This window comes from Ambystoma mexicanum, chromosome 4q (genome assembly GCF_040938575.1).
Source record: "Ambystoma mexicanum isolate Mex_15411 chromosome 4q, UKY_AmexF1_1, whole genome shotgun sequence".
Lineage (NCBI taxonomy): Eukaryota > Metazoa > Chordata > Amphibia > Caudata > Ambystomatidae > Ambystoma > Ambystoma mexicanum.
In genome coordinates this window covers 476,782,431-476,810,374 of record NC_090928.1, presented here as the reverse complement: position 1 = coordinate 476,810,374, position 27,944 = coordinate 476,782,431, and the positions used below count along the sequence as shown (strand labels likewise).

The 27,944-nt window shown below is 46.7% G+C and overlaps 1 protein-coding gene and 1 long non-coding RNA gene across 7 annotated transcripts in view; one reads left to right on the top strand and one right to left on the bottom strand.

The window, feature by feature from the left end:
• VRK2 (VRK serine/threonine kinase 2) overlaps positions 1–27,944 on the top strand; it is a 711,103-nt gene that overhangs the window by 226,763 nt on the left and 456,396 nt on the right. For all 6 annotated transcript variants that reach the window (XR_011268142.1, XM_069608045.1, XM_069608044.1 and 3 more), the window contains one exon: positions 20,309–20,411. Coding sequence is in view for 5 of the 6 variants with exons in the window: in XM_069608045.1 (XP_069464146.1) it covers positions 20,309–20,411 (103 nt within the window). In the remaining variant the exon portion in view is untranslated. The remainder of the gene's footprint in view (positions 1–20,308; positions 20,412–27,944) is intronic.
• Positions 1–27,944, bottom strand: part of LOC138467794 (uncharacterized) — a 328,988-nt gene that overhangs the window by 220,393 nt on the left and 80,651 nt on the right. The gene's annotated exons all lie outside the window — the stretch shown is intronic.

Genomic DNA, 27,944 nt, shown 5'->3' with positions numbered 1-27,944 from the left:
TTCCACAGTGTTTAGAATTGCCACAAACAGAGAGCATTTTTTCAATTGAGCACGAGCATTCTGCTTCTTGCTCAGAAGATAAGCTGCTTGAGTTAAGGGTTAGTTGTGTTTCTTTCTGCGGTCCATGTACTACAGACTTCCACGGTTTGTTCTTTGAGTTGCAAGCCAGTTATAGTACTAGGGAGGAATGTGTTTCAATACCTCTTTTGTCTTTGTTGTGTGCGTTTCAGGGCGTTCTGATATCATTCACAACACATTTACATCTGCTACATTCTCTTAATTGGGGTGGTTTGACTCTCCTAGGGCATGCTGGAACCTCTGCAGAGAAAATGTATTATTTCTGCTTCAAAGGGTTTCCATGTCTCTATGAGGAAGACCGGCCCATGGAATCCCCCTACATCAACATTGCACAGAGACCTAGATCTGTAACAATCTGACCGAATGGAGCAATGCTGTCCGTAAATAGTTTGTGGCTTGGATAACGGCAGAGTCTCTTCCTCTCACCTGGCCAAACTATGACTGAACTCACTCACAAAAAGTCAGTGGCCCTCATTAGGACCGTGGCGTTAAGGGGTTAACGGTGCCGTAAAAGGTGTCGGCGTCGTTAAACCCTTAACGCCTTACTACGAGGTGCCTTTGCGGGACCCGACCTTAATGGCTGGTCTAGACCAGCCGTTAAAGTAGGGGCCCGCAAAGGGACTCTCGAGGTAAGTACGGTACCGCAATTTGCAGTACCGTACTTACCGCCTTCCCCATTCCCATTATGCACTATGGGGCAAAAATGGGAATGGGGAAGGGCCATGGTGGCATGGGGAATTACCTCCCCGCCAACCTCGGAATGGGGTGGTAATTCCCCATTCCGCAATGGCGGACTCCGGCATCGACCATGGTGATAAAAGCACCATGGTTTTCCGCCGGAGTCCTAATGAGGGCCAGTAACTATTTTGTTACAGTTATGCAGTGTGCAGACAACCCGGTTATAGTGGATTTGCGCTTGCTACAAAAAGTGCAAAATGTGTCATTTTTACACGTGCCGCAAATTTTCTAAAATGTTGGCAGCAATTGGCAAAATATAGCATTTTACACATCTGCCATTTATTGTAAATAGTATGATAAACACATTTATTACAATTTCTGATATCCAGTTCCTGCAGAACCACTGACCACAAGACCCCTACACATCACTTATATGAAGGAAATCCCCTTGTGAGAGATTGTTTTCAATCCTGAAGCACGAGGATATTAGGAAAGAAATGCTGTAAATTTAGTGGCTACCTATGACTATTTTCATGAAGCATAAACTGTGTAAAACTGACATTTTTGCTGCAACATTTCCTTGTTCTTGCCGCAAAATGAATTCATTGCCACTAGTTATCATCGGGGTTTGACTTGGGGACATTAGGAATTTAATTGTGTTTGTTTCACATTTGTTTTTAATCTTTGTTTTTTTAAAAACATTTTTATTAGGGGTTTACCATTTTACAATTCAACACAATACCAAAAGATGATAGAGAAGAAACAATTAACCCCCCCCTTTTCTTCAACTACCCGCAACAAAATCATTTACATTTACATATTTAGTGAGCAAAACTGACCAACATATTACATCAACGTAATTTCACTCTAGAGCGAAACATCCATAGCGTCCTCTGTGCATTTCTTTACACACTCTGAGCTTTCCTGTTTATCCTTTCCTTCATAGAGTGACTGACCCACCACAATATGAGGACGTAACGATCACTAATTTCAACTCTGTCTCCTTGCCCCCTTGTAGTCGTCCCAAACAGATTGGCAGCCCTCCCCCCCCTTAATTTTGCTCATAAGTGTACTCCATCTTTCATGGAAGGAGCCCAGGTCATCATGGACTAAATATGTTAATTATTCCATAGAGATATGTCCCATACCTTATGTAACCAATCCTCTTTATCCAGCATGGAGTGGTTCTTTCATATTTGGGCTACTACCATCTTCCCGCCCTCAACATTGCTTCCCACATCCTTGTGAGCTGATATTCTTCACAGTCCCTGCGGGAGGGGATGCCCAAAAGAAATTGAAGAGGGTCCATTTTCAACCCCACTCTCACCACCTCCTTCATCCAGCTTAAGAGTTGTGAAAAGATTTGAATCCTAGGGCATGACGGTTACATGTGATTTTAACAAATTCAATTACAGAGAATGCTTTAATAACAAAAATGCTATAACGAAAAAGATCACATTTTTAATTTTATATTTATTTTGGGGGTCCCTCAAACCCCCCATTTCCCCATGCTTTTAAACCCACCCAACCCTTTCCCCACCTGTTTAACCCCTTACCCCACCCCATATACATTTTAAACCAAAAATGTTATATTTTTTTGTTATAACATTTTTGTTATTACAACATTCTCTGTAATTTAATTTGTTTAAATCACTGCATATTGGGCATGACCACCATATATAGCATAAAGATCCAACTTGCCTGTATCACCGTGGACATATTGTGAAGACCCCCACCAGACATTTTGGACAATTTCAGAGTATCTGTGTGCTACCCATGCAACATCTTAAAGTTCTGTTCCATTGCTGATGTAGAGTAGTTTCCATGAAAGGTGACTTTATAAATCTTATCCCAGAGTAAGTCCGGGATCTCGTCCCCTACCATCCTGTCCCAATACGTTTTGAGCCTCTGCCTATCTGCTACGTCTGTGGTAATAAGTGCCTTATATGTTTTTGAGTCAAGCCCCTTCCTAGAATCTGATGCATCCAGGACTTTTTCTAGGGGCGGTGAGGTCCCTTTCTAGTTGTTTAAGCCATCTAGGGTCCGTAATAGGTCCCTTCAGTCGCAAGTACTCAAAGACACTTATGGATTCTTGTCCTAACATCTCCCACATTGCCTCTTAGCCCTTAACTTGGGCTCATGGAATAATTGGCCAACCCTTTCCACACCACAGTCCGACCATTCCTGGGCTTTCTGAAAACCCAAGTTATTCAGATTGATAGGTTCCCCCCCAGAGCGAACTCATTGGGGGTGGCCACGTATATAGTGACTCCTTACGTTGCCATTTCTTTCAAATTGTCCACAGGACCTCCAGAGTTGGATGAGATCGGAGACTACTGGGGATTTCCCTTCTTGGAATCCACAAAGTCTTTTTAGGGTGAGCTACATAATCCTCCACATACGTCCACTATGTTCCGATATTATGTCTCATGTGTTCCGCCATTATTCTAAGTTGAGCCGCTTTATAATAGTAATATAAATCTGGGACCCGAAAAACCCCTTGCTCTTTTGGTAGTGGTAACATTTATCTCTTAATCCTTGACTTGTTCCCGTTCCAAACAAGTTTTAAAACAATGTGATATAAGTTTTATAAAAACGCCCCGGAAGAGGTGTTGGAAGTGAAGTAAACAGGTATAGGAGGCTCGGTAAAAAGATTCTTTTTGGCTGCCGCCGTCACCCTCCCAAACCATGAGAGAATTAACACAAACTCCAGGTCCTTATGGAGGGCATCAAGGAATGGGTAATAAATTGAGGAGCGTATGTTCGACAGGTCATTTGCGACCCCAGTTCCTAGATAAATTATTTCTTCTCTTTCTACCTTCATTCCCAGCACCTCTGCCTCACTATTCAGAGATGATCCCGTCCATCTAATTGGAAGGACTTTGGATTTGTGCTTGTTTATCTTCAAGCCTGAGAACTGTATTGCGTCCATCAGCGCCCGTAGCGACTCCCTCGCGTCACCGAAGTAGCCAAGAATATCATCAGTGAACAGGGGATAATTTAACTTCGACCTCTCTACACTGTATACCTTTAATGTTAGGGTTTTGTCTTATGGCCACTGCCAATGCTCTATGGCCAGTGCGTAAAAACAAGGATAACAGCGGCAACCCTGCCTTGTACCCCATGAGAGATTAAAGGGGTCCATAAGCATTCTGTTTACCTGTAAACTAGCTGAACTGTGGCTTGTATAATGATCCTATATAATGCAGCCACCCATCTCCAAGAATGTTGGCCCAGACCTCCTTTTTCCAGGACCCTCCCCAAATACTTCTACTCGACTCTATCAAATGCTGTCTCCGAATCCAGTGAGACCAAGCAAGCCTCCATATCCTGACCCTGAGCTAAGTGGATGAAGTCCAGGGTTTTTCTTACATTGCCGGACCTCTATCTACCTCTCATAAACAAGGAGAGAACTCTTTCCAGCCTATTCCCCAGAATTTTGACCAGCATTTTCACGTCCGTGTTTAAAATGGAAATAGATCTATACGATGCACATAGTTTTTGGTTTTTACCTTCTTTAGGTATGACCACTGTAATCACCCCCATGGTCTAGGTAGAACAGAACATTTTAATACATTTGAATTAAGACTCTGTCGTATCCAAGGGTTGTCCCCCTTTCATATTGTTGATAGTGGCTACCACTTCCTCTTCCATTATGAGGCAGTCAATCTCTTTGATGGTCTCCATATGGAGACTTGGCAATACCAAGGGATCTATACATTCTTCTATGAGGTGTCCATCACCTACATGCTCCGCCGTGTAAAGTTTCTCATAGTACATTTGAATTCCTTCGCTGTATTGCAAGTATCGTAGAGGATGTTTGGAGTTTATGGACTGGATTAAGGTCACCTTTTTAATTGTCTCTTTTCTCTCAATTTCCATGCCAGGATCCTGTCTGCTTTCTCCTCCTTCTTGTGGTATTTTTGTTTTCAGAAATAGGAACTTCCTATCTGTCTCGTGGGCCATTATAGCCTGCAATCAAGCTTAATAGATCCTAAATTGTTTAGATGTTGCTGGATTAATCTAGTTTTCACTTGGAACTCCAGGTTAGAGTGTTTCTATTTTGTCACTCAACCACATTTCCTCCCATTGACCTTCTTGTTTCCTGTGGGACCCTACCCTGATCAGTTAACCCCCATATTGTAGCTTTGAACCCTTCCCATGTGGTTGAGGAATTAACTTCACATTGTATTGTATTGTTTAATTATTTATAGAGCGCACCGGGCCGTTAAGCAACTGGGCGCTTGAAAGAAGTAGAATCTTAGGTTACAGGTACATAGGTATTATACATTTCTTATGTTACATGGTCAGATATAGAGCATTTCTTATGTTACATTGTCATAAGGCTTATAAATAGGATGTATTACAGTTTCAAATTTTTACATTCAATATACAGAATACTCAGAACCGTTGAGGATTTAGCAGTCATTGGTATGAAGCCAGAGTTTGACATTAGCTTTGAAAACATAGAAGGAAGGAGTGGCTCTAAGTGAGTCTGGGATAGAGTTCCAAAGATGAGCTGCAAGAACTGGGAAGCTGGACCCTCCAGTTCCTTTCAGTTTGAAGTTGGGGATCTTGTGTTACGCTCCCCTGGATTCCACAGGGGCGTCGAACGAAGCTGGACTGCTGCGGTCTCCACCAATGTGACTCGTAGCGAAGTGATGATCGACTTCACTTGCCCACTCAGTTTCGTCTGCCTGGCCCGCAAGAATATTTTCCTAAAAGCAGTAAAAAGGATTAGCCACCTGTGGTAGAGAGGTTACACTAACACTATTTTCCCTGAAAACTTCCAGTATTCCCCTTCATAAAGTGTCACCTTATTGTTTGGAAGGATGAACTCTCCATCCTGCGTAAGTGCAGGGGCGCGTAGAAGTTCAGTTACTTCACTGATCCAAAGGTATTTGGCAGAGTTCCAGACAACAATGACTCTGAGGTAAGTAGTGTGCAAACCAAATGTATAGTTCTTTTAGAGTTCAAATGTCTGTTAATTCACTCTTGCTCCTTTCATACCTTTTCCCTTGCAACGTGATCCAAGGAGTGATTTTGCCTCGATGGATGAAGGTAGCGCATAGGTAGGAGTCAGTTTGTACCAAGCACTGTCTAGCAAGTAATATTGTTCCAAATGTAATTAACCAATAGTTCTGTATCTTCTTTGCAGGTGCGGCGCCTTGCCGAAATGTCTAACGTAGGATGGTGACCAGCGCTGCCTCGAGTGGTAAAATTCCGAGTAAGTATCTTGCGGTAAGTAAAAGAATGTCTTTGGCGGAACCCCGCTCACCTTTTGTTGTTCTTGTCTTTTCAGATGCTGATGTTTCAGGCGGCGATTCAACGGGTGCTGCGCCGGGTCATGGAGATGCTCCGAAGACTGGTGAGTATGGTGCGGCGCTGCAGCTGGCAATTCAACACGGTTTATTTTAATGTCTTTTTCCTTTATCCACAGGTGCGGCTGCTCCAGGAAAAGATGATGACTAAATGGAAATCTCCTTGTTCTAACCTTCTCTTCTCCAGCATGGGGTCTGGCATGGATTCACATGCTCATGAATATTCCCCGTCGTCAGGCTGGGAATCCTCGGTAAAGAAAAAATCAGTATCAGTTTCGTTTCTGATCTGTCTTTCGTAGTAGTAACCAATCACTGATCTCTGCGTCATACTGACCACAGCCAATGACTGCCCTCTACCTAAGCCCCGCCTCTGGCAGCCATCTTCAGATTTTTACCGCACGTTCAAGTGTTGGGATCCTCGTGCTATTGCTCTTGAGCGTCAGTGCTTTTTTTCGCGTTTTTTCTCAGAAAAATTTCTCTTTTTTGGTCAAAAGAGCCTCAAGCTCCACCGTTTCTTCATCCGATCAACGGGGACCCGTGTCGGATTCGTCTACGCCCCTCAAGGGTGAAGATTTCGTCGAGCACGCTTTTGGAGGATTCCAGAAGTTTCTCAGGCCCTTCTCGAGCATGGCCCAGGAGAAGGGAAGCTCGACGCCCGGAATGCTGTTCAGGGTCTGCCCTGGATGCCAGCTTCAGAATGTCTTTAAGGAGGACGAACACTCCCTTTGCCTTTACTGCCTGCATGAGGACAAGACGCATGTGGAGAAGGACTGTGCGTTTTGCGGCAATATGTCGGAGCGGACCATGAAGGACCGCCATCAACGTCTCGCCAACTGGCTGGAAGGAAAGAGCCCGTCAGGCGAGAAGAAGAAGAAGAAGTCCGAGCGGTCTTCTAAGACCTTTGGGGGCGCCCCGGCGACGGGGGTCCAACAGAAGGCCAAGCACCGCGAGTCCGCTGGCACCGGGAGCGCCGAACGGTCGGGCTCCAGGCAGGGCGCATCCTCCCCGGCGCCTTCAACCACGAGCCAATGCTCTGGCTTGGGTAAGAGGAAGGCTGAGCACCCGGCGAAACTCCTGGAGAGACTCCGGTCGTGCCCTAAGGCCCCATCGGAGGGGGAGCGAGGTGGTGACCCTCCCCCCAAGGAGAAGGCGGTGAGCGCACCTAAGGTGGTGAAAGCCTTGATCCATCCGGCCAAGGCCTCTATCGAGACAGTCGCGGCGGCCCTGGCTCAGCCTGTGGAGGCTACACCAGTGGTGGCGACCCCGGGGCCCAGAATCTCCCTGCCACCGCGGAGGGAGTCCTCTTTCATGCCCATCGACAGGACCCCCGTGAAGCCTCCGACGGAGAAGAAAAAGGGGGGGGCAGGAGGTCGTCATGGACTCGGCCTCAACCTCTGAGGAGGAGCTGATCGAAGTCTTAGGCCACGGCTCTGGCGTGGAAGAAGGACATCCTGTCGGGAGGGACCCCGACGTGGAAGACGACGAGGGCGTCGAGGGTGCCGACGGGGCTCCTGATCGCCCGTTGGAACTCCCTCAACCAGTGCCGCAAGACAACTTGGCGGCCATTTTGTTGGCTATACAGTCCTTATGCTCGGAGATAAGGACGAGACTGCCGTTACCACCAACGGAGGAACCGCTCCCGACAGGGGACCCGGAGCCAGGCCCTTCTGGGAGCCCTCCCCCTAAGAGAAGAAGGATTCATCCTCCACCTCCTTTTCAGCCATCGCGCCCTGCTCAGCCCTCCTCCCCGTCCACGACACGTGGGGATGATACGGGGACTGACACGGCCGCGACGGGTACAGACGACGAGGATCTCCCGTCGTCACCTCCCACCCGGGCTTCCCCGCCCAACGAGATTGGATCGTTTCACTCCATGATCGCCAGGGCATCCGAGCTTTTCCAGCTCTTCCCGGAAGAGAAGAAGGAAGGTTTCCTTTATCAACGGCGCGAGACCAAGAGGAAGACGGTCCTCGCTGTACCTCTACTAGACAATATTTGGGATGAGGGCCTCGCCCTCCTCAAGAACCCATCCACGACTCCGGCTAGAAGGGATCGTTATGAGAAGAAGTACCGGGTCCCGGACGCGGCCCCCTTGTGCCTTCGGGCACAGCCGACCCCGGACTCGGTCGTCTCCGCGGCGGCCAGGAAGAAAGCGGGGGGGGCGCGGCCTCTACGTCAACCTCCCCGCCGGACGGCGAGGGAAAGAAATTAGACACGATGGGACGCAGAGTCATCTCGTCGGCAGCGACGACGATTAAGGCGGCCAACGCCTTGGCTATCGTAGCCCGCTACGACAGGGAGTTGTGGTACAAACTGGCCCCCCTGCTGGACTTCCTACCAGACAAAAGGGCGGAAGCCCTAGTGATCTTGCAGGAAGGAGAGGTGGCGTCGGACCACGCCTTTACGATTGCGACGGACATCGCTGACACTGGATTTCGCCAGTTGGGCAACGGCGTGTGCCTTAGGCGGCGTGGATGGCTCAAGGCTACTGACTTCCGTCAGGACGTGCAGACCAGAGTCTTGGACATGCTGTTCGACGGAAACAACCTGTTTGGGAAAACAGTGGACGATTCCCTTCAAGCCATCAAGGCGGACACGGAGACGGCCCGGCCTCTTGGGGTTCTCCAGCAATGGCGGCCGCCCTTTCGGAGCGGCGGAGGCAAACAGGGTGCCTCCAAAGGTTCCAGTGGCGGATTTTCCACCTACCGTCAAGCGGCCCGTTCGTCGTCCCAGAAAGCTTACAGGGGACGAGGCAAGTCAGGCAGACCCCGCCGTCGCCAAGGAGGACAAGGCGGCAAAGCCTCGTCGAAGCAGGATTGAACCGGCCGTGGGGTCGGGCCCCCACCGAAGCACCCCGGTGGGAGGCCGGCTGGCGAGCTTCGTCAGCGCGTGGGAGTCCATCTCCACCGACCGTTGGGTGCTGGACGCCCTGGCTCAGGGTCACGTGCTCGAGTTTCTAAAGAGGTGCCCGCGCGTCCCCCCTGTGGCCAGGAGAGAACATCACGTCCCTCAACTTCTCTTGGAGGTAAAGGCGATGCTCAAGAAGGGCGCCATCGAGCTCGTCCCAAAGAGGCTTCGGGGCTCCGGAGTTTACTCAAGATACTTCCTCGTGAAGAAGAAGACGGGAGGATGGCGTCCCATCCTGGACCTACGACGACTGAACAAATTCATCAAGGCACAGAAGTTCCGGATGGTCACCCTCCAGCACGTCCTGGGTCAACTGGAGGAGGGCGATTTCCTGTCGTCGCTGGATTTGGAGGATGCCTACTTCCATATTCCCATCCTAAAGGGACACCGAAACTTTCTCAGGATCGTGGTCCAATGGCGTCACTACCAGTTCAGAGCCCTTCCCTTCGGATTGAGGTCGGCATCCAGGGTGTTCACCAAGTGCCTCGCACCGGTGGCGGCGCAGCTGCGCCGAGAGGGGATACACGTCTACCTCTACCTGGACGACTGGCTCATCCGAGCAAAGACGAAGGAGCTCGCTGTGGAGCACACGGCAAGGACCGTCCAACTACTCACGGACCTGGGATTCTCCATAAACTACGCCAAGTCCCACCTGGTTCCCGCGCAAGACGCACTGTTTCTGGGAGCGAAGCTCGACACAGTGTCGCTTCTGGCCTCTCTGTCAGAGGAAAGGACGAGGGCCATCTTGGGCAAGGTGCAGCGGATGCTGGTTGCGGACTTGGCCAGGGTGAGGTCCATCAAGTCCCTCCTCGGAATGATGTCTTCTTGCATTTATCTCATCCGCCTGTGCAGGCTCCGGATGCGCCCGTTGCAGGAGTTCCTGGACGCGCGCTGGATCCAGACAACGGGCAGCTTCGAGGAGAGGATCACACTCGACGAGAGTTTCCGACGTGCGATCCGGTGGTGGGGCACCCGCGCGCATCTGACGGCCGGCATGGACTTCCAGACCCCCGGCCACCAGGAGACAGTGACCACGGATGCCTCCCTGGAAGGGTGGGGAGCGCACACCGAAAATCTGCACGCGAGAGGCCTTTGGCTTCCGACGGAGAAGTCCCTCCATATCAACGTCCTGGAGCTCCGTGCAGTGTTCTGGGCCCTCAGGTCCTTCCTTCCGTCCCTCAAGGGCAAGGTGGTGAGGATCTTCACCGACAACACCACCACCATGTTCTACATCAGGAAGCAGGGCGGTACCAGATCCCCAGCCCTGTCCAAGGAGGCGCAGGATCTGTGACATTGGGCCGTCGCCCAAGGGATGTTTCTGGTGCTGTTTCATCTGGCAGGGATAAAAAACACCATCGCCGACTCGTTCAGCAGAGTGCTGCGCTCGTGCCACGAGTGGGAACTACGACAGGATCTAGTGGACCACCTCTTCCGACGGTGGGGCACACCCCAGATCGATCTGTTTGCGACGGCGACGAACTCCAAGTGCGGGAGGTTCGCCAGCAGGTTTCCCCAGCCGAGGAGCATGGGCGATGCTTTCTCATTCCCTTGGGAGGGCCTGTTTCTATACGCGTTCCCTCCATTGCCGTTGCTGATCCGGCTCATCAACCAGCTCAAGAGGTCACGGTGCAGGATGATCCTCGTCGGACCTGCGTGGCCGAGACAGATATGGTTCCCGGACCTTCTGGACTTGTCAGCGTCCCCGTCAATCAAGCTGCCAGTGGACGCGGATCTTCTCTCCAGAGAAGGAGGCGCCATCCTCCATCACGACCCGAAGTCGCTGAACTTGCAGGCCTGGCTCCTGCAGCGTTAGAGTTTGGAGTCTACGACATACCGGCCGACTGCAGAGAGGTTCTTGCAAAGGCCAGGGCGTCCTCAACTCTTAAATGCTATGGACACAAATGGAAGAGGTTCTCTGTCTGGTGCCACGCACAGAAGATTAACCCTCTACGGATTACGGCTCCCCAGGTACTGCCGTACCTTCTGACGCTGGCCAAGGCTGGACTGCCGCACGCGTCCATCAAGATTCATCTTGCTGCGATCTCCAGATACACCAGAACCACGGGGCGGACGTCTTTGTGGTCTCATCGTCTGGTGAAAGAATTCATGAAGGGACTGTTCAGATCGTTCCCGCCGGTGAAGGCTCCGGCCCCGGCGTGGGATCTCAACGTGGTGCTGACCAAGCTCATGGGACCTCCGTTCGAGCCTCTGCACTTGGCTCTGTTGAAGTTCTTGTCGTGGAAAACAGCGTTTCTTGTTGCCATCACCTCCGCACGACGGGTGGGAGAGATCCAGGCCCTTTCCTGCAAGCCCCCATACTTGACTTTTCACGACACAAGGGTAGTGCTCAGGACGCACCCCTCCTTCATGCCCAAGGTACCGTCGGACTTCCACCTCAACGAACCCTTGGTGTTGCCTGTTTTCTTCCCGTCGCCTTCGTCACCGGCTGAAAGGACTTTGCACTCGCTGGATGTGGCTAGAGCGCTGAAGTTCTATGTTGACCGCTCAAAGTGTTTTCGGAAGACGTCACAACTTTTTGTGAACTTTGGACCTGTCAATCAGGGGAAGGCTCTCTCGAAGGCCTCCATTTCCAGATGGCTCTCCGGCTGTATCATGTACTGTCATCGGTTGGCAAACCGACCGCTGCCTGGCCGTCCGAGAGCCCATTCCACCAGAGCGATCGCAGCTACCACGGCGTTCCTATCTGGTGTGCCCTTGCTGGACATCTGCAGGGCTGCTACGTGGAGGTCGACGCACACCTTCACGAAATTCTACTGCGTCGATCGGGATTCCAGGGAGGAGTCCAGGGTCGGCCAAGCAGTGCTGCGCAACCTGTTCCCCTAAGGTGAGCCTGGTGAGGAGGTAAGAATTGCTTAATGTTGAGCCTTTGCCACCTCCCGTGGTTGTGCATGTGTGTACTGCTATGTATTCTTTATTCATGAGCATGTGAATCCATGCCAGACCCCATGCTGGAGAAGGAACAAGTTACTTACCTGTAACTGTTGTTCTCCAGCATGGGTCTGGCATGGATTCACATGCGAACCCTCCCGCCTACCCCTCTGCGGCTCTTCACTTGGTCATACTGCCACTTCACGTGCTACCAAAATCTGAAGATGGCTGCCAGAGGCGGGGCTTAGGTAGAGGGCAGTCATTGGCTGTGGTCAGTATGACGCAGAGATCAGTGATTGGTTTCTACTACGAAAGACAGATCAGAAATGAAACTGATACTGGTTTCTTTCTTTACCGAGGATTCCCAGCCTGACGACGGGGAATATTCATGAGCATGTGAATCCATGCCAGACCCATGCTGGAGAACAACAGGTACAGGTAAGTAACTTGTTCCTTCTTCTTTCCTTTTCTCTAGGATCGGCTCCGGACACAAGACGGGTGTGGCTGTAGACTGGATGCTGGACTGCAGACACGGTGAGCGTTACGCTGCTAAGATGCAGAATAACGCGAAGCGTGTGCTGCTCTTTGGGAGTGGTTTAAATAGCATCAAAAAAGTAGTTCCCAGGTAAGAAGTTCCAGTAACACACCCAAGCAGCAAAATAGTTCCTAAGGGAAAGTAGTCCCTCCATGGCCTGTACATGAGTTCTTTGCAGGATGACCTGCATAGTTTAAAGTTGGCAATATGTGCCTGGCCCCTACGGCGCCAGGACTGAACCCATATAGCCCCTAGGTGGGGTTTTGGGAATTCCTGTGTCGTCTTGGGTGCCAGTTCCCTGGACAGATGGACCTGTTCCGGATGTCTGGGGGCAGGCATCGTGACATCTTGATACTATTTGATTGAGCCTTTCTGAATGGGTCGTTCAGAGGTGTGCTTTGTGAATTTCTCTACGAGGTATGCAGGTGCTTTATTATTCATGCAGTTGCGTGTAATATTCAAAGTTTTGAATTTGATGCGGTCATTGATGGCTAGCCAGTTGGCGGCTCTTCTTTGGTCAGAAATGTGTTGACCTTTAGGAATGCCTAATGCTGTCCTAAGGGCATTGTTTTTCAGGGTTTGGAGTTTTAGTGTTGTGTTTACTGGTGCCTAGATATAGTGCGTTGCAGTAGTCTAATTTGGAGAGGATGAGGGCTCGCGCTATGGTAGTACAACTGTCTGTGGATAGGTATGGTTTGCATGTGAATAAGTTTGCAGGTGTTGCTGAGGCTGTAGCATTTACTTGCTTGTCGAGGGTGAGAGCTGAGTCTAAGTAGAATCCTAACGTTTTAACTTCCTTGGCTACCTTGATTTTGATGCCATTGATAGTGATGGAGTTGTAGAAATGGGGTAATTTGTTAGGTTTACTAGTAGACCCGATGATTAAGAGCTCGGTCTTGTCGTTGTTAAGCCATAGGCCAAGTTATTTATGAGGCGGGTGTCATTGTCATAGTCTTCTTGGATTGGGATGAGAATCTGGGTGTCGTCGGCATAGTTGGTACATGAGACCCCTAGTTTGTCCAGGATGTCAAACAGAGGCTTTGTAAAAATATTATACAAAGTGGGGGAAACGCATGATCCTTGGGGGACTCCGCAGGTGATGGGAACTGGATCCGCTGCTGAAGTAGGTGAGAAGACTCTAATGGTTCTCTTATCCAAGAAAGAGTTTATCTATGCCATGGCTTTTGTGGAGAAGTTAGCAGCCAATTTGAGGTGGTTACAGAGGACCTTGTGGTCTACTAAGTCGAATACGGCTGATAGGTCTAGGAGTAGGAGAATAGAAATGTCTCCTCTGTCTTTACGCTCATCTAGTTGATTTTTGAGATCAAGGAGAGCTGTTTCCGTTCCATGTCTCGGTCTAAATCCTGATTGCCTTGTCCCTAGTAGGTTGTTAATCTCCAAGTAGGATTGGATCTGTAGATATGCAGCTTTATCTAAGATTTTGAGGAGGAACGGGACAGTTGTTATTGGTCTATAATTTGTTGGGACATTAGGGTCCAGGTTAGCTTTTTTAAGGAGAGGTAATATCCAATCATCTTTAGGGTTGGTTGGCACAGAACATGCTTTAAATGATGCGTTGATAAATGATATGACGAAAGGGGCTAGTTCATGTGCAGCCTCTTTGATAATAGGGGCTGGGCAGGTGTCACCAAGGCATCGCAACGGTTTAAGAGACGTAATGATATTCTTAGTTTCCACAATGGAAATGGCTCTAAAGCTGAATTGGTTAAGAGGTTTGGTTTGGTTGGCGACAAGTTCCTGAAGGATGGTTTTTTGCGTGGCAAGGGCAATGTTATGGAGGGAGTTTTTTTTGGCTGCTGTTTTGTCCGGTAACATTGTGTTTGTTACATAAGACATTTTGAATGTTTGTGCACCATGCTTTGTCTTTGGTGCAGGAATCTATGGGAGCAATTGGGGATTCTAGTTCTCTCAGGATGGCGAAGATTTCCCTGGTATTAGAATTCACTTTTTTGATTCTGTCGTTAAAGGTCTCTTTTTTTGCCTGAATGATTTGTTTTTGTAACTGTTGGTAAGGTCAGTAAGGAGGTTTCTGTTGTGGGGAGAAGGGTTTTTTCTCCAGCAAGCTTCTGTATGTCGTTTTTCTTTGCGTAGGGCTTTTAGCGATGGGGTGAACCAGGTATTCAGATGGGCAGGAGGTTTAGATTTGGTGAGCTTCAGAGGCGCAATGGCGTCTGTCGCCGAGTTGATGGTGTTGTTGTACCGGTAGGCTAGATCATTAGGGTTGGTGATCAAGCTAGAGTGATTAGTGATAGGTTGGATCAGCGGGAGGAGGTTAGTTAGTGTTATATTTTTTTGCATCTGGTGAGGGCAGGAGGAGCATGCAATTTAGTAGATTTTGGTTGAGGAAGATCTGAAATGGTCAATGAGATCAGGTAGTGATCAGTCCATATGCAAGGTTCAATTGCCGTTATGAGGGAGACGCAGTTGAAGTCTGCGACCCAGTCCAGTGTGCAGCCTTTCAAGTTCGTGGGGCCATTGTTACGTATGGTGAGGCCTGCTTCCAGGATGGTGTTGGCTATGATGGAGGCATTAGTGTCTTTTAGGTCATTATAGCCTAGGTTGAAATCGCTTAATAGAATGATTGGTGTTCCTGGTTTAACATTAGTATTTAAGAGTGTAGTTAAGTCTTCTTCAAAGGTGCCTAGTGGGCCAAGGGGTCTGTAGATAAGGTGAACCGTGATAGTCCGTGAAGCAGATATTTCTAGTTTTAGGGAGAGTAGTTCAGCCGATGGTATAGTAATGCTATCTATTTCTTTGATGATAAGGTTGGCTCTGCAGATAAAAGCTATGCCACATTATCGTTAATTTGGATTGCCCAATCTCTGAGAAGGATGCTTTTACAAATCCATCCCTCTCTTTTAGCTTTGTCTGTCCAGTACCCTATCCTGGCGACCACTAAGTCATGTTCTGACCATGGGATAGATGACTATGGGATAGATGAGTATCGCCTCCTTGACTTTAGCTTTCATCCCCATATCTACTAAGATCATGTCTATCCTTGAATGCAAGTCATGGACCACTGAGTAAAATGTATACAGGGTCTCCCTCTAATGGCATAGTCAGTGTCTTCAATCCCCATGTCTTCGTTAATTTCTCTAAAGCATTTGGACCCGACCTTCTTGTATGTGAGGAACCCCCAAATCTTTCATTCTTTTTCTCTCTCTATCCGGCTTCAAGACCACATTGAAGTTGACTCCAATGATTAGGGACCTTTCCACAAATAGTTTGATCTTCAACGCCAATGTCTCCCTGAAGGGCATCTGCACTGTATTTGGGCAATACACCATCTCTATGGTGATCTTTGTTCCCTGGAACATTCCCCTAAGAAGTTAGAGCTGTCTTTCCGGCTCTGCCAACTCTTTCTCAACTACCAACCTACAACGGTCTCCCACAATTATCGCTACTTCTTTCTTCTTTGAGTGCCTAGAGGCTGTGCATACTTTCCCTATACCCTGTATATAGAACAGGACTGCAAGACTTGTCCTTGGCCTCGAGCCCTGATCTCGTATCTCTCCAGCTCTGAAATCCCTCCATTGTCTCCCAGTGGATACAACGATTAAATTCAAAACCCTCTGCCTTGTCCACAAGGCTTTCTGGGGCCTGGGTCCGAAATGCCTTCGGCTATCCCTCCGCAAATACCTCCCCTCTTGAGCTCTTTGCTCCTCTACCTCTAACTCCCTCAGGGTCAGTCTTTTTTCAAAGAAACAAGCTGGGGTTATATCTCTGTCTTCAGCTGGGGTCTCCCTCTGGAACAGCCTCACTGCCACTCTAAAACTTGAGGAGAACCATCTCCGGTTCCGGAATCACCTCAAGACCTTCCTCTTTTCTTCTGCCTTCGCTCCCCCTCTCCCCTACTGATCTGTTCGCTCTTGGCACCATGCACCTGGCCACCCTTTGTCCTCCGGGCCCTGGTACCTGCTCACCCTGCCACCCTCCTGCACTGCCTTCGGGTCACCCCTTGCACCTGGGTCTGTATCTGTACCCATACAGCCCCCCCTTTTTCTTCCTGCATTTATCAGACCTACCCTGTCTGCTTCCTTAAACCTAGCACTTGCCAATTGCTGGCTGCACTACCACTGTTTGTTGCCTTCATTATCCCCCTTCCATGACTTTCGTGTTCTCAATGTCACTGGGCCTAGTAAGATCGTTGTTTTGTTCTCCCCTGTTCCCCTCCCTTGCCTTGTCGCGCTCTGAAACACTTGTGTGTGAGCGCGATAGAAATAAAATATCAATATCAATACCCGACCCTCGAGTGAAGAGCTCCCGCCTCTTCTCCCAGTGTATCTCCTGGAGACAGAGTACATCCAGTCTCGATCATTTAAATTTCCCCAAGGTCATAGATCTCTTTGCAGGGGAATTCAGTCCTCTTATGTTCAGTAACCCTATGGTAAGCACTACATTATGGTCAGCTATGGTCGTTAGCTCCGTGTTTATCCCTTGACTCCTCTAACTCTGACCTTCCTCACATAAATCCCCCCTCCTACCACTCCAGCAGGAGCCTGTCCCATATCTCTTATCCAGGGAGGTTTGTCCATCTTTTTGAATTTTCTGGACCCCAGGACTCTTCTCCTTTCCTTGGGTCTAGACTTTGACACAGAACTCTGCTGTGTTTTGCCTTCTTGGATGGAGGCGATTCTTCCCCCATGTGTTCCTCTGAGACTCTGGATGTCATCCTCAGTGACCAGATTATATTGCAGTCCTTCATATTCAAATGTGATTGAGAAGGGAAGCCCCATTGATGTTGCATCCCTTTTTCCCATAGCAAACTAGTAAGGGGGGCACACAAGTGCCGCCTAGTTAGGGTAAATCCGGACAAGTCTTGGAACACTGATATCTTGGGTGGGCCGTATCCGATGGCCCTTCTCTTCTAGCCTTCTCCAGCACCCTAGTCTTTTCTGTATAGTAGTGAAATCTCGCTTGTACAAATCTAGGCACCCAGCCTCTGCCCCCTGCTCGGTGTGCTCTGTCGATGGTTGGTTCACCTATTTCCTCATTCCCAAACATAGACTTGATCACATCTTGTATGGCCTTCCTAATGTCTTTCTCATTCTCCCCACCCTTTTCGGGGGAAGCCAAAAAAAAGGTAGGTTGTTTCTCCTCGCCCGGTTCTCAAGATCATCAATCCTCAATCTCCCCACTTCTGCCTGTCTCTCTAGTTCTGAGATACTCATGTGTAATTGAGATTCTACGATGTCTACACGTCTGGTTCGCTGCCATACCCTGAACTCTGTCCTCTAGGGTTTCCACTATTTTAACCAAGCCGTCAATTCTGTGCCCTATGTCTGTTCTTATTCCCTAATCTCTTCAAGAAGAGCTGCTATTTCTTTCTTCGTGGATTTCTTCTCCCCATATCCGCTGTTGGGTTCACCTCTACTTCTCCGAGGTGCACTTCCAATACTGAGGCGTGTTTACATTTCTGTGGAGATTCCTTCCAACTCATGTGGGTGAAGTAGACCACGGGGTGAGGGGCTCCTTATTTTTGTTCGGGTTACTTCTAGTTTACCACTGCGTGAAGCAAGCCGTCTCCAACCTTACTGTGGATCTCAAACAATTTCACCTCCTGTCATAACAACTATTGCACCCTGGCAGGAAACCTCACTCAGGTCTCTCCTACAGGAACGTTCTATGACTTTTGGTGGGCCAGTTATTGCCTGTCCTCCACTGTGGGATCTACTCCGCTCTCTGCTTTTCTGGTGCTAGATTGCACTTTCCTGTACTCTTCAACGACGAGATTTGTCCTGGCATCACCAGTGCATATCACCTCATATAGAACCACTGAGGGTCCTCTAACAGTGTTCCCCTCGTCCTCATGCAACCTGTTCTTCCCATGACCTTATGAGACCTTGTCTTGGCTTACTGAGCTCTCCTTAGGGATCGCCCGATCCTCCGTGGCTTCTCTCCAGATCCCACTTGACCGATTCTTTCCTGTAAGGGACTTGTGGACTCCCCCTTGTGCACCACTTCAGAAGACCGCACTGTTCTGCAGATTTAGCCCTTGCCACCCTTACCTCCTATTCCTGGTGTTCCTATTCCAGTTTTGAGATGGCCCAGGGGCAGGCAATCCGATATTCATATGTTTCGCAGGGTTCAGTTTCCTATAGTCCCCTGCACCCCGTATGCACCTTGTGCTCTTTACCAACGGAGTGGCTCGGACTGCACTGTAACGGTATCTGGTCAATCCATAGAACACCAAAGCATCTAATGCCAAACCATCAAATTATATGCAACGAAATTCCATTCCATCGAATAGCCATTTTGTTGTATATAATTCGACAGATCCATCGAAATAAGTGGGGTTAGGGTTGGGGCTAAAGTTAGATTAGGAGTAAGGGGTTAGGGTTGGGGTTGGGCCTAGGGTGGGTTAGATTAAGGGTTACATTAGGGTTAGGGTTGGGGCTAGGGTTAGATTAAGGGTTACATTAGGGTTAGGGTTGGGGCTAGGGTTAGGGTTGGGGCTAGGGATAGGGTTAGGGTTGGGGCTAGGGTTAGATTAAGGTTTACATTAGGGTTAGGGTTGGGGCTAGGGTTAGATTAAGGGTTACATTAGGGTTAGGGTTGAGGCTAGGGTTAGAGTAAGGGTTACATTAGGGTTGGGGGTGGGCGTGGGGGTTGGGGAGGCTGGGGGGTTTCCCCCCCAATATACAAAAAAATTAAAACATTACTAGGAGCTGGCCAGTGCCGAAATTTCAGCACTGGACAGCTGCATGTAACGTTTTAAAGTTACAAAAAAAAGCATTGAAATGCTATCTTTTACATGTATTTCGATTGAAACCAGTCCATTTATATTTAAGATGGACTGGTTTAGATGGAAAGGCACTTTTCCATGTTAAAGATAGACTGTCGATTCTTTGCCATATGATGCATTTGTTTAGATGCTTTGGTATGACGTTCCTGTTTTTTCGACAGAATGACTATAAACCCACCGCGACAGCGGCCACTGCCCCCAGACCATGAATCTACTTCGTTCAGGCCTACAGGGTACTAATGTGCCCTTGCTTTCACCCTCACCATGTTGGGCTTCGGGTTACTCAATAACTGGAATGCCTGTTAAAAGATGTTGCTTGACCCGCTAGACCTCGTCTTACACCGACTTGGAGTGCCAGCTCCTATACCAGACTGCACGTCTGGGGGGGAGGGTCTCTTCTCAGGGCTCACCATCGGGCTTCTACCGATAACCACTGGGTCCATCACACTCCTCTCGGCCAGGGCGGCCCGACTCCTACAGTAGTGGTGGCCTCTGATTCTCAGTCTGGTAGGCACACAGGAGTTTGTGTCCCCAGAGAATGCCTTGCTTTGTCGTCCTCCATCATTTTCTCACTCTTATGTTTCAACGGTCGATTCTCACCAATGGGAGCACAAATCTCCACCAAATTTGTCCCCCATTTGTCCCCCAGCGTCACCACACCTTGAGGGGTCCATGGATCACTTTGGTGCTTGCCCTGCGTGACTATAGCGGGGGCTTGGAGCCCTATTTCATTCCGGTGGGTAAGGAGAGCATGGATCAGGCGACCATCGTTCATGAGCCTCCTGGTGGCCCTCTGTAATCTTTGTTTATAAAATTATAAAGTCTTTAAAAAAAAAAAGAAATGTTAAGAATGTTTTTGTACTATTCTACGAGGGCTTTAATGTATGCATATTTACATGTTAGTTATTGGTTATGTGATTAGCCAAAGTGGCAAGAATGGCACATGATGGCTTTTAATTGTGGCACTTAGTGTTCTTAACCCTATGTTTTGAAATGCAATTTGGAGATTGTAAACATAGGTGTATGAGGCTAATTCATCTGCATTGTTGGCATGGATTGAAGCAATTCGTTTGAATGTAGCATCAATTACCCATTATCCTGGAAGTCACTTTATTCACTTTATTTGATACTCAGTTACAGATTTATGGTGTTGGATAGACTGGGCCATGATATGCAAAACGAAATGTTAAAAGAAAAACTTCCAAAAGAGAAGGTTCTACAGCTGGGAGTTCAAGTGGTAAGTGCAAAAGATAGAATCTAGACCATTTGGCCATAATTATCTGACATAAATGTATTTGGCAGAAATGAATGAATTGAAACCCTTTTGGCTGAAAGTGTTGGTTTGCCAACCGATACATACTAGGATGCTTTTACTCAGTAATTAAATTAACTAAAATGAAGTGATTGAAAGATTCAAACAAACACCCAGAATAGAAACATGTCTTCTTGATCCTTTCAATTGTTTAAATTGAATGGTGTTTGTTCTCAAGTTCTAGCTTTGTAATACTTCTACCACCCCTTTCCACTTCTACTGGCCCCATGCATATGTCTTTCACCCTTCCAAGTACTCCTGTTTTCAATGTATAAATAGTCACATTTTCAATGTATAAATAGTATATTCGTAAATAGAAATTTTAGTGCAAATTGACAGATTTGTAATTTTTTTAATACATTTTCGCCACATCACATCAATTTGTAATTATGCATGTACGTTTTACCAACATTAGAAATATATATTTCTGCTTCATAATTGTGCAGTTTAACATTTTGTTTAAATCTTAATAGCATGGAAGCATTTTACCACACTTTACATTTTTATGTATATATAAGGTGTAAATGAACGATATCTGTGAACATTTCGGGGAAAAAACGAATGGAGAAATGACCTAATTATTTGGACCGGAAAAACGAAAATTACTTTTTGCTTTTTTAACATTGTTTTCTTTAAATAATGCGGGGGGGACCTTATTTTCCCCCATCTGCTCCAACAAACATCTTTACTCCTGCACTGTGACCGTTTCCACATACATTATTACAGTTATTATTTCCATGTGTTGTCTGTATACATCTTCCCTGACCCCTCCCATATGTTAATCTGTTGTTTTCCATGTATACACTGTAGCAAGTTTTCTCGTTTTCTTTTCCTCTGGGAGTTTCCCAGTGAACCTACACTAACTTGCAGTGCTACTTGACCACATTAAATGCACAGTGGCATAGACCTGAGTAAGAACATGTCCCATGTACGTACTGTATATGTATGCAGGAATCGATGGTGTGATATGAGTGAAGTCTATGTGCAGGAGCAGTGAGATACGCGTGCTCTGTAATGACCCCATGTTGGTCAGTGGGTCCCAGCACCCCCTGACAAATTGACTGTGTTCTTGAGGAATCACATCAGTAAACCCCTTTAGGCCTCAGAGTGGCTCTTGTGAACATGGATGCCCACCCACATTGTGAATTGATGCTTGGAGGCAGTAAATGGGGATTCCCCTGCCGGCCTGTATGTACCCCAGCCACACCTGTTGTATGTTATGTGACGAGGTCCCATGTCTGGCTATAGGAAGTGCCAAGAATGGTATGGGGGCCGGGTACCTCCCAGTGCCATTGGATGATGGGCGAGAGGGACGTATTGGGAGGAATCTCTGGTCAACCTGCCTTGATTCCTGCTGCATTTCCGGGGACAGCCACAGAGCCCCCTGGTATGTTCCACAGCCCCAATCCACCAAGCATGAAGCTCCCTCTAAGCAAACCTAAAACCCATGCAAGGGGGAAGAAACACTTAATTTTACCCAGAGTCATTTTCATCAACCTGACATAAGGATGTGGCATAATGGTTTGTTATAGTAGTTTCGTATTGAGTACATAATGCACGCTTCATAGAATTCATATGTAACATGGTTCTGGAATGTTGCCATTCAAGAACCATCCTGATTTGTGTTGTTTGCCCGGCGGCGTTAGGTTCTTGGGTCTCATAGAATAAACCTCCTTTTATTTAAAAATGTCTCCATAGCCATTTTATAAGATTTGGCGACGAGGTACCTTTTGCACGCGCAGCCCCTGGAGTTTTGTTCAGCGCCTCGACTGAAAGTGGGAAGCTGTGCAGCCCAGTGAAATTGGCGGGCATCCGGTGATGGCTACAGAACGAAGGGGACAGCAGTCGGAGATGCAGGGAGCACCTGAGATATGGACGGATCCTCGGAATGGAAGCACAGGGTGAGCCGCTAACATATAAGTAAGAAGAAAGGGCAACATTATGCAATCCATTGAGGCGCGAGCGTACAGCATTTTATGAATCCGACGAAACTTCTGCAACAGCAACACACTTTAGAGGAAAGGACTTAAAGGCGTGCCATAACGTGGCGGCCATCTTTTGAAACAATGTTGTTTATGGACATGTAACCATGGCAACCACATCACGGACCAGACAGAGACAGATATACTAACGGACCAGATGAAACTGTGTATAAACCATATAATAATCCTTTGGGAGTGAGTGAATAAACTGTAAACAACATATGGAAACTGGTGGCAATGGATGGCACATTGTAAAAAGAATTTAAGCAAGGATTGCATTTACATACAATAAAACTGTGACCATTCTGGACTACATTTAAGTAAACTGAGGACAATGGATGGCACATTATAAAAGGATTTAAGCAGGAGATTGTAGTTGCATCAACAGTAAACTTGTGACATTGTGAAACGCCTTATAGAGGATTTAAAATAATTAGAATTGTATCTGCACCAGATATCAAATACTGATAAAGACTATAAAATAAAATAAACAAAACAAATCCATTTAAACTTATCTGCCCTCACAATGCAACATGTTACAGCGCCAGTACAATCTCTCCCACTCCCTGGAAATCCTACATGTCCCTGGGAGCAGTGGATCAACGGCTTCCAAGTATACCTGAGGGCTGTTGGAGGCAGAAAATATAATGATGATCTCAAAGAGGCCACCTTACTAAACTGCATTGGGGCGGAAGCATTAAGGATTTTCAGGGAACTCCCTGATTTGGACAGCGCAGAGAGTGGCTCTAGCGACAACAATCACAAGTTTGAGTGCACACTGGGAAAGTTAGCCAAAAATTTCGGCAACAAAACCAATGTGTTGTTGGAAAAGTACAAATTCTTTTCATGGCGACAACTGAAAGGTGAATCAATAGATGCTTAAATGGCATCTCTGAGGGGATTTACATGTGACTTCACTGGCATTGGCGAAGAATACCTAAGGGATCAATTTGTGTTAAATGTGGCTGACTCACGCATACAACAGAGATTGTGGAAAACCAAAAATCCATCACTGGATCAAGCGATGGAGAGAGCCAGGAGTATGGAACTTGGTGATCGATGCATAAGAGAAAGGTTTGACAAGAGTGAGGATAGGGAAATCAACATGGTCCAAGAGGAAGTAAGAGAGGACACTGAAGAATCTTTGGTGGCAATGGTGAGGAGGATGACCACTAATAATTCAAGACCCAACTCCAAGAGAGGTAGAGATGCTGGATAAAGGAACCAGACCCAGAGCCGTTGTCAAAAATGCGGCTGGTACAAGCACAATGATAATGAGAAAGAATGTCCTGCCGCAGCTGTAGAATGTTACAAATGTGCTCACATAGGGCATTTTGTCAAGGTATGCAGAAATATTCGTGGTAGAGTGAGTAGATTCAGCAGACACTTCAACAGACCGCCAAGAAACATGGTGAAGGCGGTTGAGGAGATCCCTGGACATGATAACATGCTAACTATCAGCAGTGAGAACACACAGCGCGTACAGATACTTACTGTCACTTCAATAGAACAGAGTAAAGGACCATGGGTAAACATGCAGATAAATGGAATATCCTTACCCATTATGGTGGACACTGGATCTCTGTATACTATGATCGATGTCAAGACATTTGTTGAAGTATTATCTGGCAACTTGCAGGAGATGCAATGCACTGGAGTGAGAGCAACGGGGTATGGTAAGACTCCTGTTGATATCATCGGATGTACCTGGGTGAAGTTGCGGTTCCATGATAGAGAAACATGTTGTAGACTGTACATAGCAAAAAAATGTTCATCTGTAGTAGGTTGGGAAGAACAAGCCGCTCTACGTGTCAGAATTCATCCAGGGGAAGACATTCCTATCCTGAGTGTCCTAAAATACAATAGTGACATTAATGCCACACTTGCAAAACAGTTTCCTAAGGTGTTCAGTGAAAAAATTGGGCTTCTGGAGGGTTTTCAACACAGAATAATTCTTAAGAAGGGAGCTATACCCATAGCGTATAGAGTAAGAGGTGTTCCAATCGGCAAGAAAGAAGCGCTAAGGAAAGAACTGTCGTGATTGTGTGAACAGAACATAATCGAACCCATAGAAAGCTCGGAATGGCTTGCCCCTATAGTGTTGGTGAAAAAACCAGATGGGACCATAAGAATGTGCATAGATCTGAGAGACCTGAACAAAAACATCTGGATAGACAGACATCCCCTTCCGAATATAGGAGAATTATTGACGACCATGAAACCAGCCAAGTTTTTCAGCACACTAGACTTATCCTCAGCCTACCACCAGATAGCTTTAGAAGAAGAGTCCAAAAGCCTTACATCGTTTGTCACTCTGCTAGGTGCATTCATGTTTAAGAGGATGCCTTTTGGTCTTGCTTCGGCTGCTGCGATATTTCAAAGGCTGATGTCGTTTTTATTTGGAGGCCTTGAAGGCGTACACTGCTTCCAAGATGACATTTTAATATCTGCTATTATAGAAGAAGAACATGATGCAAAACTGATGGGGGTCTTGCAAGTAATCCAAAAGAGTGGGCTGACCTTGAAACTTGAAATGTGTAAGATTAAATGTGATAAGGTGTCATATCTAAGTAATTCTATTGATGCCAAGGGTATCAGTCCTAAAGAGGAATTGATCAACACCATATTGGGTATCTCGGAACCAGAAAACAAGGACCAACTAAGGAGTTTCTTGGGCATGACAGAGTACTACTCTAAATTTGTGAATGATTATACCAGTAGAACCAGGAACATGAAAGAACTTATGAAAAAGTCTGCGAAGTATATATGGTCAGATGAGTGCAAAAGCGAGTTTGAGCTGATAAAAGCTGCCATCAACAAAGCACCAACACTGGGAATGTTTGACTGCAAGGCGAAAACCATAATTTCAATGGATGCCAGTAAAATTGGCTAAGGAGGTGTGTTGGAACAGCTTCAAGACAAAGGTCTGGTAACTATTGCATTTGTATCAAGGGTCTTAAGAGGAACGGAATTGAACTATTCCACGATAGAGAGAGAAGCTTTGGGGGTAAAGTGGATCCTAGAACATTTTAGGAATCTAGTGTGGGGACTACCCATTCTTCTTAAGACTGACCATAAGCCACTAGTACATGTTCTACAATCTAAGACACCACATCTGATATCACCAAGGATTAGGCGTTGGATTTTAGACATAATGCAGAACAATATCTGTGTATGCTATACTCCAGGTAAACTAAATCAGGTGGCTGATTGCTTCTCCAGTTTTCTATGGGACTATGGAGAGGCAAACCGTGAAACAGAGAAGGAGCCCGTATGTGATGATATTATTGCTACCATAAACCCGGGCATTGCGAAGCAAGAGTGGAAGGACATAGCTAGTATAGATTCGGAACAAACGAAGCTCAGAGAAGCTTTGCCAGTGACTGGAATGACTATGACCAAAGTTTGGGGTTTTTTGCTCAAGTCAAAGAGAAGTTATGGATGGATTCAGAACACGTTTATAGAGGTGACCGAATCATTCCTCCAGTGAAATTAAGAAACAAGATATTTACCCTGGCCCATGAAGGACATTTAGGAAGGAGCCTGACTAAGAGGAGAGTAAGGCGTAATTATTGGTGTCCGGGTATGTGGAGGAAAGTAGAAGAGAGTGTTAGGAATAGTATTGCACGTGCTACAAGTGGCAAAGTAAAAAACTTGCAGAAAACCCCTCTGCAACCAGTGGAGACTCCCAGTAATGTATGGTCTAAGTTGGTAATTGATGTCATCGGACCGTATGAACATCTTGATGCTGTCAGAATATACATTATAGTCCTAGTAGACTATATCTCAAAGTGGGTCGAGTGGGGAGTTGTGGAAGGGAGTGTCACCACCGAAAAAAAAAAGTGACTTTTTGAATGAAATTTTCAACAGAGAAGTCGACCCCAAGGAGTTGGTCTCTGATAATGGGACTCAGTTCACATCGCTGGAATTTCAGGGATTTCTGAGAAATAGAGCGAGTGAACATATAACAACATCACTTTACCATCCCATTGCAAATGGAATTGTCGAGAGAATTAATACATTCGTAAAGAGTGTGATTCAATTGGCTGTAGCAAACTCTCTCCCATGGAGGGAGGCTCTTTGTGCTTATAGAGCAACTCCACATTCCACCACAGGTTTAGAACCATTTACCATGATGCGTGGCAGATTGGCATCTAACAGGTTGAAACCTGCATGGATGTTCACGGATACAGGCGAGGTACAGTTGGACATTGAACAAGTTATAAGAAGAATAAGAGAGAAACTGGCAAAATACAAGGAATACTATGATCGCAGGAATGGAGTAAAGGAGAAGATCATTAGGGAAGGAGATTGGGTTTGTATCAAGGAACCCAAGAAAACATTGAAAGGCGAATCGAGATTAAGATCACCACAGAGAGTAAGAAGCTGTGCCAGCAAATCAGTTGTGTTGGAAGATGGGAAGATGTGGTCCTGAGATGATATTGTGAGAGTGGAAAAAGATTACAATAGACCAAGCACCAGTAGGGATAATGTCCAGGTGACAACAGACCACATGAACAATGGGACACAGGACAGGAGCCATGACAAAAGAGACACATTTTCAAGTGGCGGGTTATCCAAGAGAAACCGCAAAATGATTCAAAATTTCAACAATGACTACTACATCTACTATTAGTGGTGGCTACTGTTATGATAGTTTCCCTATTGTTTACAGCATGACCTACTACGTCATGCTGCATGTGTTTTTATAGCATTCTGTAATCACTGGAGCGTGTTCGTGTATGGTTCGAGAATGTTGTGGGGCCATACACGAAGACGCTCCAGGTTTGATGGTTGGCTCCTCCCAATAAACTAACATAGTTATAATATACTACGCTCATTTGTGATAATTATTATACACAACAATTGGCGACGAGGAACTGGGAGGGAGCCCCCAGATGCGACAAGGGACTGAATTAGAGACTCATTACGCACAAAAGAAGAAATTGACGACTGAACCTGCGAAATTCGACGCATGAAACGACAAGAAAAGAAGGCAAGTGCATGCGAGTGTGGTGGTACAGAACAAGGTGAATTAACATTTCAAGTAAAACTAAATGAAATAACGCACCGTATGCATCTTCTAAAATGTGCTCGAGACGCGACTAACTGAAACAAACATTAGAGGAAAGCACCCGTATACGTGCTCTACGTGCCGGCGCACGTCTTTAAGGATTGGTTGGCATGACAACATGAACAAGTTGTGAACAAGTGCAACTGTATACAATACGCTGCGTGTTAAATAACGCAGCTAACGAACCATGCTACAAGTCAAAGACTGAACAGCTGCTTTGGATCTAATAGTGCGCATGAGCGCTGCGGTCAATTTAATGCTATTTAAGCAAAGTTGATTATAAAAAAAAAAAAAAGAAAAAAAAAAAAAAAAAAAAAAATTGTTTTTTTTTCCCTTAAATGAAATTAAAATAATAAATAGATGTTGTTTGCATCCAAGAAAATATAAGTCATGCAATGAAGT